This window comes from Mixophyes fleayi, chromosome 2 (assembly GCF_038048845.1).
Source record: "Mixophyes fleayi isolate aMixFle1 chromosome 2, aMixFle1.hap1, whole genome shotgun sequence".
Classification (NCBI taxonomy): Eukaryota; Metazoa; Chordata; class Amphibia; order Anura; family Limnodynastidae; genus Mixophyes; species Mixophyes fleayi.
This window is the reverse complement of record NC_134403.1, coordinates 338,441,117-338,454,282: the sequence shown is the minus strand read 5'-3', so window position 1 is coordinate 338,454,282 and position 13,166 is coordinate 338,441,117. Positions and strand designations below refer to the sequence as shown.

The window sequence follows — 13,166 nt, the reverse complement described above, 5'->3', positions numbered from 1 at the left end:
GAATTTTCCACCAACTTTTTATGCCGATCGATTTTACATGCGATCGATGGTCCGATCGCTCGGTCCATGGACTGCATACACACTAGCATTGTTTAGGACGATAAAGGGAAGAGCGGACGTCCTTTTAGCGACTTTTTACAACCATGTTGTCGTGAGCAATGACTGTAATTTCGTACTCACTGTTGTGGATCGGTCGGAAGTTTATACACACTACACAGCGGAAACGAGATTGGAACGAAAATATTAAACGTACGACCAACCAAATGAGACGACAATCGTCCATTTGGGCAGACTTTTGACCATCGTGTCACTGCGCACACTGACCCGACTTTTGAACGAGCGGTTGTATGTCGGCTGATTTAGCCGATTATTGGACAAAAACCGTGTAGTGCGCACCTAGCTTTAGGCTGGGTGCACACTATACAAAATTACTCCTGATCGTCTTGTTGATTCACATTTTACACGATTTAGATCCTTCTGAATTGTGTAAAATGTGTGAATACCTTTAGATCTGTGCTCTACATCTGTTAAAACCATCAGCTGAAAAGATAAAAGATCATGACTCTACACACTCTATAGAGATCTGCCAACACTGCTAGTCATAAGTGCATATATGCTGCAGAATCGTCACAACATCATTCCATCGTCCAGTTTATAAATGAAATGAAGCGATACGATGTGCTTTGGAAAGATAATCGTTCCTCGTTGGAGCGTACACACTAATGCGATATCGGGCAGAATGGTCAAATATCCAGCGATTGGCCCGATAATTGGCTGAAAACTCGGTAGTGTGTAACAAGCCGTAATGGGTGAGAGAGTGCAGATAACTGGAGACCTGATTATTTTGTTGTTCATTTAATTTGAAGCTGCAACCTCTTAAGTAAAGTATAGGATATAAGCCATCTGGCACTGAATGCTTAGTTGGACTTAAACTATCACGCTCGGAATCTCGTCCATTCAACTTCCAACCAACAACCATGCTAATTAATTTTTATTTGAACTTCTCCAGGCTGTGAGAAGTGGGAGTGAGTATATTTTGAACTATGGGCACAAATTTAGAGTTTTATAAATTGGAGGGACAGGTGGATAAGGGGCGGGGCCATTTCTTGCATAGATTTTACCTTTAACTTATCAACAATTGAAAACAGGACCACTAGTTTAGTACTTGTAAGAGCTGATTGACTGACCTGGTTACTAATCAGAGGAGGCTGAAAAAGCAGCATGTCTAATTATTTTCATAGTTTAAACCATAATGACGTTGCTAGAAAGTATCATGTTTCAATTCAGAATTTGCTGATATTTGTACCACTGTTAGAATTATTTTATAAAATTGAGAAATGCCTGAAAAAGGGAATGACTGACGAGTTTATTACAGCTGTCGTTCCAAATTTAAATAAATTAGAGCTTAATCAAGAGGTTATGCAGCTACTGAGTGATGGAGTGGATTACAGCAAATTACAGGTAATCTGGCATAAATATACTCACTAATGATTCATTAAGGCTCTATTTAAGGCAATTATGTATTACCTAGTGTGACTGGATCACTTACAACTTATGGTATAAATTTATTTAAAGGAAATACCGCAGGACGTTTATTTATATAATTGCCAAACCACTTATTTTTGATATTGTGCATATTTTGATATAGGAAATCTTTAATTCTGAGACCAGGGGAAAAAAATATTTTTTTCTGTTTTAACCTTACTAGAGGAAATGCATTATTTCTGATGTATATATCTGATACAATAAGCCTTTGTTTAGAATGTCTTTTGTATATCTTGGTGTAAGGAAAATGCCTTGTTTGGGGTTTGCAACTTTTCTTGGGAAATTCTTTACTTTTGAGGAAATGTGTATTCTGCAACTGTTGGAAGAAAGCACCCATACTAGTCTCATGTTAATTAGACCATTTGATGTAAGTGTCGAATACCCATTAAGGGAAAGGAAGGGGTAATTAGACTTCCTGTCAGATGTCCACTGTGTCCAAATTAAGATGCAGAAAATCACAAAGTTTTAGGATATCACCATGTTTGGGTAAACAAATTGCATCCTGATTCTGAAAATAGCCTGTGAGGCTGTGTCTAAAGCTGTATAAAAAGAGAGCCCTTGTAAACTGAAATGTATAATTCTGATGTTCCATCTGATCTGACCACTGATACCTTAAATCAGTGGAACTGTCCTTGTCAGGACACTTGAGCAAAATAAACATCACTCTCTGCTTCAAGACCCTGTTGACAACTTCTTCAATATCGCTGTAACCCTGTGACGTACAGATTAGACCCAAAATCGAATCCATTTCCGGCTGTCTGAGGTTTGGACCCAGGTCTCCAGTACCACCACTCTGCCGCTACCCAGCAGCTCTGGTCAGTGTGATAGGCCAGAGAGGATCCATCTACAGCACCCTGATCCATAGTAAGCGGTCAGGGGTACTAGCCCAAGTGTACCAGCACGGGAGTACACTAGCAGCGACAGTTACCCAGAAGGAACGTGGTTCTGGATACCACAAAGGAGTCCAGTGGTGGCAGCAGGCTTCTCCTACGGCGACAGGAGGGGCGTATTCGGACTAATGAAAGGGAACAGGGGCAAAGTATGCTCAGCCGGTTCCCAGCAATAACAGACAGGGTGGTATAAGCGGCCATCCTGTCACACTTATTATTATATGAAAAAACATTTAGGAATTATTTGAGTACCACCAGAGTCTGACAAGCTGTGACTGCCAGTTCGGGTGGAGGGTACTAGCTAAAATACTACATAGGACAAGGATACTTTAAGACCATGGGCACAGCAGTGGGGTGGGTTCATGAGAAGGCAGAAATGGGCAGAGAAGGATTGTCTGTACATTGGTTTAAATACGTCGGAGAGGAATCAGCTATCTGTTATGGAGTCAGAAAGTAATAATTACTTTTTAACATAGCTGTAGTGGAAAATTGGGTTATACCATTTTATTTCAAGGTACAGTAGATAGCAGTAAGCACCAAGCTCAAATATACTACATAGAACACAATGATAAGTACCAAAGGAAAAACTGTTCTTGTAGAGCCATGTTAAAATGTAATCACCAAGTGTCACAACCTTAATAACAGTATCTAACAGGATATACTGTAATGTATCACTGTGCAAAGCTATATATAAATAACATGGACAAACCAATAAGAAGCAAGACCCAGAAATTCATGTATAATATCTCTACATATCAGATACTGTATATGTATATGAAGTAAAAGAAAATTACTTTTACGTATTTGTCTTTAAGTGATTCAGCACACTGCGGTAAACTTTTCCCAGTCTTTGGGCCATTTATCAGATATTATTATGTTAAATCAGCAATCCCATGGAAAAATTAGTTTTGTTTAATAGAAATTACTGTGGCAGACTGTGAGAAGAATGTTTGTATTTATTATTTTTCTTTGTTTCTTTTCTTCAGGCTGCTATTAGTTATTTATGATTCTGGACTACCGATTCATCCACTGTCACATGACACATGATGTAGTGAGCAGAGAGGCTTTAGAATGCCCCTCTGAGCTCTGTCTGCACTGTGACATGCGCCATATCCTCCTCTGCCATCATGACACGCTGTGAGCTTGTGGCTGTGTAGCAGACTGACTGTGTCTGTGTCCTGCAGCCATATTTGTCTGTCAAACAGAAAGCTTTTGAAAAGGAGATAATGATTTGTAGGATGATAGCTAAGAAAAAAATCAGATGCATTAAAAGGTGCTTAGCTTGATATCTAAAAAAGTAAAAAATATATACATGGGATCTCTACTTTAAGAAGTACAAGTGGTAGAAGTAGTAATGTAAAATAACAGTATTAAATTAACTAAAAGAGGATTTTATATCTACTTCACATATTATGTCACCTTTTTGTTATACTTTACAGTTGCTTATTTCTTTTTTTAACATGTACATACGACATTGTTGTTTAGTGCTGTTTGTTTTGCTTGTTGCAGCTTCTGATATGGCGGCAGAACAAGGGCAGATCCTGGTAATTGCCACAGCTGCGGTTGGAGGATTCACTCTTCTGGTTATACTCACTCTGTTCTTCCTCATCACTGGCAGGTAAACGAAACTTCCCTATACTAGAACATAATATACCTGTTTATAACACATAAAGACCTTCAACCAAAAGTACAGACCTGCAGCGCTTTATTATGTGCACAAGTGCGCCTAGTTGTCTATCTAACGCATTTCAAGGTGCACACCTATATCCTGGTCTTTACGTCTGTAAATTCTGTGCCTAGAGGTGAGGGCTGGTGCATACTATGGAAAATGACTGAAACATTAAAACATTTAAGCTTCTATCAGGTTGGGAAAACCCCTTTATTCATGTGAACATTTTCATTTTTCTCCTAAAATACCGCTCGGTTTAACCTCATTTTTGTCTTAAATAATCATGAGAGTGAATTGACTTTGCGACTGTTTTTCTGATCATCACTTTTATGTGTTTGAGGCTCGTTCTTATGCCTAGACATGCCCGTTTACGCAACAATGCAACCTGAAGGGGCAACATGCAGCCCATTGATAGCATAATTAATAATAATAATAATAATAATATACACTTGATCAGTGGGACCATATACATAATAAAGTGTGTGTACATCTATATTCATGCTAGGTCCACAAAAAAAATGTTCAATTATATTGGTTACATGTGGAGTCAAATGGGAGCAGGTAGGAGCATGAAACATTATGTTTAAGATTCAATTGTCGACGAATGCGGACATTGCCGGTAATTAGAAATCTCCGCTCATTTACCCTCGCACCTCTATGGGGACATTCCGGAGACACTTTGCGGCTAATTGAATTTCCCCCTATATTTGCATTTTGTCCTGCTCCTCTCCCTCCAACACTGCCAGTATTACAGTCTAGCTACTCACTAAGCAACCTAAACTCCTGCCTAGTGCTCCGTGAGGTTTTCCTATGTCTCTGACCAGCATGCCTGTAACAAACCTCCAGCTATACTTAGTGTAAGAGTTATGCATCTGCACTATACAGAAGTGAGCATCATTCTGGGAGATCATTCTCTTTGAGTAATATAATAAAAAACAGAAATTTCAAATAACTGATCTATTAGGCAGGTCCAATTCACATGCTATTGATCTCAAATATGTATATCAGTTTAGACAGTCCAAAAATGTGCAATGCGTACTACTTAAATTTAGAGATGCTCACTGACCCCCTGTGAATTGGTTTTGGTTTTGGATCTGGATTAGCTTCGTGTTTTGGTTTTGGTTTTGGCAAAACCGCCATTGTGTGTGTTGGTTTTGGTTTTGTATTTTTTAGAAAAAAATCCTAAAATATGCTAAGATCCCATAATTTTGCTCTTTTTTTATTCCTACATTATTATTAGCCTAAATAACACTAATTTCAAGTCAATTGCAGTCAATTTTGGCCACCTCACAGATCACAATATTATTTTCATACACTTTCGGACAAATACTGCAGTGACCTGGCTGGATGGTTCCTAGCACATCTAGGACACATTGGCACACAGCAGTGGCAGAAAAGAAAAATGGGGGTCCGCCCGCTATGTTGGATCTTAAAAAGGAATCCAAAAGTCACGAGCTCTGAGATCCGACGATGTGTCAATGACGTTTTGCTTCGTTTTCAATTCCAAGGGCGCGCGAAAGTACCGAGCTGACTCGGGTCCCCTAAGTTCAGGTGTGTTCGTTTCTCGAGGAACCGAGCCTGAGCATCTCTACTTAAAATTATGTTTAGATCTTTATCGTTCCATTTAATGACTGAAAGGAAGATTGGTTTTGTCAGTCATTGCTAATGGGAACGACAGAAACCAATAGCTGATTTGCAATTATTTAATAGAATAATACATCTCTGATTTTGTTTTTTAAATTGTAGTCCTGGTACATCTTCCAGTCTATTTTCAATGATCCCTTGAATGGAGTTTAATAGCGTGTGAATTGGACCAGTTCAGTAATTTGATTAATGGCTTTTAAATGACTGTATTGTTAAGTGACAGAAATACATTTTAACGTGAGACTATTTAAAACATTTAGTTTTAATTATTACAGTGTATTATGTCTAATATGGAATAAAACATTTTCGTCTATTCCAAATTCAGACATTGTATTTATTTTCCTTTACGCCTTCACTCCCTGCCTTACTATTTCATAATTTCATTCTGTTTTTGTCAAAGGTGAAGTGCTTTCATGATGATTTAATTAGCAGACTGTTATTTCTTGCTTAGCATACTAATTACCAAAAATAAGTGCCTGAAATGATTAGCAAGGAACTCATTTACAAGCAGCAGTATTTCACGTTTATAAAATGTCAACCATTGATTGTGAGAGAAAAGCATATTCTCTGTAAATGGACCACAGAAGAACAGCAGACGCATTGCTTTCCCTGGCTAAAGGGCATTCAAAAAGTTTTAAGGTTGAAAGGGATGACATTTTTGTTTTAATCATGCTAATTAACCTGAATTTTTTGCTACGACTTTTAATGATTCTTAATAATTAATGGGTTTTTTTTTATCTTGTTGCAATATATGCTACATGCAGAAGTCTCATTAAAATTTGAAAAATAGCAGTGTTAGTCTACTTATACATCATCTTTGGTCAGTACAATTAAAGAATGGAGTGAATGTTACTGTCTGTGGTGCTGTGTTAGCACATCTATAAATTACATGTCTCAGATGAAGCCTGCTGGGAAAATAAAACAGATCCAGGCTTAGAGGTAGGCACAGTATGCATATGACTAGGGAAGTAGTGGCTGAGAGGCAGCTTATTACCTGCTTAGTACATATGAAAACTTTTTTCTTTCATCAACAAAAATAAGTGAACTGAGGAAAAGAGAAAAATGAACTCCTACTATGTGTTTACTTGAGGGGAGGATTGTGTTGTTTTAGTTTTCTCTGCAACAAAAGCAGCAAGACTATAGACAGTTCTGTGTGAAAGGGGTACAGCCATGGGAGTAACTACTGAGCTTAAAGTTTCTATAGAACCCAGCTCCCCATGTAGGTACCACCAGTGCTGCTCCATATCCTGCTCCCCTCTGGCATCTCCTCTGGCTCCTGCACTCAGAGATTAGCCATTATCCTCAGTCAATAGTGAGCTTCATGAGCTCTCTGCAGTGTGAACACAGACACCACAAGGCCTCTGAAGACTATGGACCCATCTCCTTTTAATCTAGTGCTGCATGGAGACTGTTAGTTTACATGACTGGCTAGTGGCAAATATATTTCTTAATAGTATATCAGGCTTGGTATACATCTAGGTTGATTGACTGTGTTCCGTTACATTAATCTTCATCTTCATGCTAGTATCGTAGTCAGAAATTATTAGGTATGTGTAAAGGTGAGCAAGCTGTAAAGTGTTATTTTTGGGAATTGTATTCTCTCAAGAGGATGACTGAAAAGATTATACTGATCCTATAGAAGTTTGAACTATTACAAATTCTGTATTCCCAGCAATTACAGTGTCTTTGGGTTCCTCACCATCACCTACAAGGGACTCTTCCATTCCACTGCCCCTTATATCTCTAGCCTCCTCTCCATTCACACTCCCGCCAGTTCCCTGTTCTCAGCCAATGACCATCGCCTCTCCTCCACACTGATCACCTCATCCCACGCTAGAATGCAAGATTTTTCCTGTGCTGCCCCTCCACTGGAATGACCTCTGTCGCTCCATCATCATCATCATCATTTATTTATATAGCGCCACTAATTCCGCAGAGCTGTACAGAGAACTCGCTCACATCAGTCCCTGCCCCATTGGAGCTTACAGTCTAAATTCCCCAATATAGACACACACAGACAGAGAGGAAGACAGACAGACAGAGACAAGGGTCAATTTTTGATAGCAGCCAATTAACCTTCCAGTATGTTTTTGGAGTGTGGGGGGAAGCTGGAGCACCCGGAGGAAACCCACGCAAACACAGGGAGAATATACAAACTCCACACAGATAAGGCCATGGTCGGGAATCAAACCCATGACCCTAGTGCTGTGAGATAGAAGCGCTAACCACAAGGCCACTGTGCTGCTCCATTCATGTGTCCCTTAATCTGAGCACCTTCAAACGGGCTCTCAAGACCCATCTGTTCCTCAAAGCCTACCAGCCATCCACCTAACCTTCTCCATCCTTGTTCTCCTCACCTCCCACTTCCCTGTTCGTGCACCCCTTGTGCTTGATCCTCTCACTGACTCCTCTTGTGCCTGATGTCTGTTTCCCCTCCCTTTAGTATGTAAGCTCTTATGACAAGGTCCTCTTCCCTTCTGTCTCTATACCATATTCTCCTCTCCAACGTTACTGTACTTGCTTTGCTTGGAGCTTTTAGAGTGTTGTTTTTACTCGTTTTATGCTGTACTGTTGTATCCTGTACTGTTGTATCCTGTATGGTCTGCTGTATTATATTTTGTAATTGGTATGGTGCTGCGGAATTCTTGTGATGCCATATAAATAAAGAATAATAATAATAATAATATGTAACTATGACTCGGTTGAAAATCAAATTAATTTATGTTAATGGGCTAGTGGAGGCAAACATAGTACAGTGAGACCATGTTCAAGTAAATTGCAACCTAATTAGATGGGGACATATCATAGATAAACCTTTTTAGGAGGCGTATCTCTTGCGGGTACTGGATGATGCACAGCGACGGTGATTACTATCAGCAGTATTATTTAGCCACCCATGATTGGCTCATTTCATATCCCATCCAGCTGATAGTTCTTAAATCATTAGTGTTGTGACTATGTAATATCAAGTCGCGGTTGTCTGTTCATATTACTTAATTGACATTTCCATTTGGGTTACTCTAGGAAAGGAATTTCAATTTCATTTTTAAAGGGTTAAAAGAAAAATGTGGAGATGTTTGTATTTAATTAGATTGTATATAGAAAATGCAACTTTCCCATTTATTACTTACTGTTAACGTAACAGTTTTTGAGGTGTCTTGACATGCACCAGACTCCACATATACACACATTTGCACTGACCATGATTTAAATTCTTTATAGAATTTCTATTGTACTTTTGTGAGAACTTTGTAGCTATGGGAGAACACAGAAAATGACTGAACAAAAAACAGCAAAAGCAATGGGTGGTGGCTTTGGCAGGGTGTGTGGATGTGATACAAAAAGAGGTTGTCCCACTGGAATACGCTGAGGGGTTTGACGCTGTTGGCAAAGTGCTGAGGCTACTGCTGAGCACATGAAGTATAGGAGTTTGGTAACGTGTAATAGAGAATACAGAGTTTGTAGGCACTGCATGGGCAGCGCGTAGCATGTACGAAGGTACCCAAAGATGTTGGCACTGGTTGGATAATACGTAGAGTGCCATAAGGTACACAGACTTGTTGGCCCTGTTTGGACAGTCCATAGCGTGCAATAATGTGTGGACACTGTCGCATGCAGTAAGGTACATGGTACTGGTTGAACAGTGTGTAGTGTGTAATGAAGAACACGGATGTTTTGGCACCATTTGAACAGAGTGTAGTGTGCAACAAGGTAATCGGAGGTGTTGACACTGTTAAGGCAGTAAACAAATGGATGCAACAGAGTATATCGCAGTGACGCTGTAAAACAGATAGACAGCAAGTGTAGCGGAATACACATACACAGATGACAATTACTAGCAAGTAGGAGTGACATAAGCGAATAAACTTGCGTGGAGTCTAAGACCTCCACCGAATTTCACCAGGACCCAGGTCACAGTCCAGTGTAATTGGTTCCTTGGTATGAGTACTTTGCCGAAAACACAGAAGATGGAAATGTGGATCTGTGTGCTGCTGTCGGATAGACTGGTTCTACTTCTTAGTGTAGACCTGGAGTGGGATTATAGATGTTGGACACAATTGGTACTCAAGCACTGAGGAGTGGCTGGTTGATTGGTGATTCCCTGCATGTGTCATGAGTACTGGAGGTTAGTGCTAACACCTGAGAGAAGTGTTATGTCATCTCTAGCCTGAGTCCAGCTGGGTTCTGTTAGGATTCTAATTGAGAAGGCCATCAATCAGAGGACTGCTGAGTGTTGGAGGCAGGCTAGGAATATCTAAGACTGCTGGTACTGACAACTTTTAATTTCTCTTTCTTGTAAAGATCATATTGCACAGGATCATATAGATAACAGTGGTACCAGCTTAACAGGGTTACAATCATGAAAAACAAGCACAAAAAAGCATGACAATTGGCACAAAGATCTAATAGAAACATTATTTTACATAGCTAAGGTGAATGCTGTTAGCATACAGCCTTAGAGGCCATCTTTTAAAACTGATTGGGGGTGCTTGTTACCGCCTCCCCATATGACTGCATAGACACAGTGGCAGTACAAATATTGGGGGTACTGAAGCACCCACATCACCCACAGAGCTGGCACCCAATGCATACAGAAGTCTTGAAACAGCACAGGAATCCAATATTAGCAAGATAATCTTCACATAGAGGAGAATGGGCTACAATATCTCTTCTTCTACCAGAGAAATCCCAAACAGGTCTTGACCATGTGTGACCTTATATACCCTTTGTGATTGTAATCCAATACTAAGGTTAGACAGTAGATGGCAAAGTATTTGTTTCATATTACATGTACAAGTTTAACATTACTTCTATCATGGTAGATATATAAGCTTGATGTCACTTTAATTGGGAATTACTGTCACATTTTATCTTAAAATTCACGACTGTAGCGAGAAAAGCAAGAAAAATAAAAATACAAAAAAACATAAAATGTGCATTTTACAGTAACGGTTAATGTTCAGCGTTAAAAGTTAGCACCCAAGCTGATAGGTATATGTTCATAAATCCAACAGTTCAATGTAGCAGAACATCTGGCTTGCAGCCACGGTAAAACATTATTCTCTCATGTCTAAACAGAGGCAATAATCTGTAAAAAGTAAAATATCTAATATTTTCATCATGATCATCAATTAAGACAACATCAGCAGTATCACCTGATCCTCGTGCTATTATTACTGCCTGTCTGCCTTTCTTAAAACCTATATCCTTGACTGCTGGAGCTGCCCATACTTCCTGCCCAGCTTGTAATATCTTCACCGTAATCTGCAGTTTATGAGGAATGAGCTCTACATGCTCAATAAGGGTATTATGTCCCTACATCATCTATCTCAACTTGTTCCTCCTATTCCAGTCTTCCTGTATTTCCCTACCAGATATGAGCAGAAGTGTGGAATTGGGGGTATGTCACATATACCTGTTGGAATGTACCTAGGTATACCTTGTGTTGTATCAAAATATCTCCTTATGCTAATTCTTCTCTGGTCTTTACAGGTATTTTAGGGGTTCCTGTCTTCCCTGCCAAAGTCACCACCCATCATCATCACCATTTATTTATATAGCGCCACTAATTCCGCAGCGCTGTACAGAGAACTCACATCAGTCCCTGCCCCATTGGGGCATACAGTCTAACACATACACAGACACACAGACACACAGACACACAGACTAGGGTAAATTTGTTAGTAGCCAATTAACCTACCAGTATGTTTTTGGAGTGTGGGAGAAACCGGAGCACCCGGAGGAAACCCATGCAAACACGGGGAGAACATACAAACTCCATACAGATAAGGCCATGGTCGGGAATTGAACTCATGACCACAGTGCTGTAAGGCAGAAGTGCTAACCACTTAGCCACCGTGCTGCCCTTAACTACCCATTGCTTTCGCTGATTTTTCCTCTGTCCAGTATTTTCTGTAATGGTGTTCTACCTGCCAATGGCCTATTGTTTAGGAATGTGTAAGACTTCATAAGCATTTTATCCCATCCCCCATCAATCAAAGCAGCAGCTTGTAGGTGCTATGGAATTTGGCAAACCATAGGGTCTATTTTCTTGTGTCTATTGTCCTGTCTAGCTGTTTGAATTTCTACAAGCATCCCGTAGTGTAAAACAAGTATTTCTAGGCAGTCTCTTGACTTGCATGAATAATTGGTTGAGCTAGCATCACTCCAAGTAAGTGTCTATTGTAGCTGCGTAATATATAGCACTCCTCCTTCACCTGTTCTTAGTGGAACTATGAAGTCACATTGCCATAACTGTGCGGCTGTTGTTTCACGGCAGCACCACTGATATATGACAGTCTTTGATGTTGCCTGTATGTATGACCCTTCCCTCTACCTCTCAAGAGTAAGGAGGCGCAAGTGCCAAACATAGGTATACAATTCTTTTGTGGGCATACTCAGTACAGATTTATGTATTTTACACTAAGCAAACAGGTGTACATCATGGCTCCACCCCCTCTCCCCTCCCCCCACAGCATAGTGATACAATTCGCATCATCTTGCAGCAGGGCTATGATGAAACGATTACCATAACCAGGCCCTACCCACCCCAGCAATATGATGCAGATCGCGTTCTCGAGCAATGAAAGTGGTTCCCGATGACGTGCACCACATCATTAAGTCCCACCCACTTCAAAAGAATGAGTAGCATAATCCAGAACTTGGCAGTAAGGATGTAATATTATGTATATATACAAGAGCAGGACAGCAATTCACAGAAAGTCAGAAGCATGAGCTGGTGGCAACCAAATCTTGTGAAAATTAAGTTTTACCTTTATTTCAGATCCAAGGAATTTGGAGTCAATCCTGGGCTATACTGAGATATGTAAAATTCATATTTGTCGGATTAACCCAGAAAACATTGCATACGGACAGCAGTTAGTGATGGCTGCGCTTTGGAGCAGCTCTGTGTCTGACCTCCCACTTAATTATCTTCTCACAAATATAAAACAGTTACATTGTTAATGCTATTGCCTCCTTTATGATCTCCACTGCGTCCTTGGTGATTATTTTGAGCGCTATTTTATGCTAGGGAACGGGTGTTTTAGGTCTAGTGGCCCTTTAATATGAAAGCCTGGGAGTACATTGTTTGTGAATTTGGTTATTTGAGCACTGATCGCATTATTACTTAACTAAAGAAAAGTAATACACCATTTACAAATCTATTTGGATTTTGCAAAAACGTATTACACAAAGTAAATTTGACTTTAATATATTTCAAGTTATATTAGGAATACAGTAAATATTTTGTGAGTATGATCTATACTAGAGGTACATGGTTTCTATTATTGCAGACTACAATTATGGTACTCATAAATTCATAGGACTGGTAACCCAGTTGGTTTTGGCTGACATTGCACAGATATGTTGAGTGCTATGGGGGCCATTAATCTTCTCTTATGACAAATCTGGGATCC

At 39.7% G+C, this 13,166-nt stretch overlaps 1 protein-coding gene across 3 annotated transcripts in view; it reads left to right on the top strand.

Moving 5' to 3' along the window:
- LOC142139435 (ephrin type-A receptor 6) overlaps positions 1-13,166 on the top strand; it is a 630,331-nt gene that overhangs the window by 460,031 nt on the left and 157,134 nt on the right. For all 3 annotated transcript variants that reach the window (XM_075197036.1, XM_075197034.1, XM_075197035.1), the window contains one exon: positions 3,945-4,053. In XM_075197036.1, the coding sequence (XP_075053137.1) occupies positions 3,945-4,053 (109 nt within the window). The remainder of the gene's footprint in view (positions 1-3,944; positions 4,054-13,166) is intronic.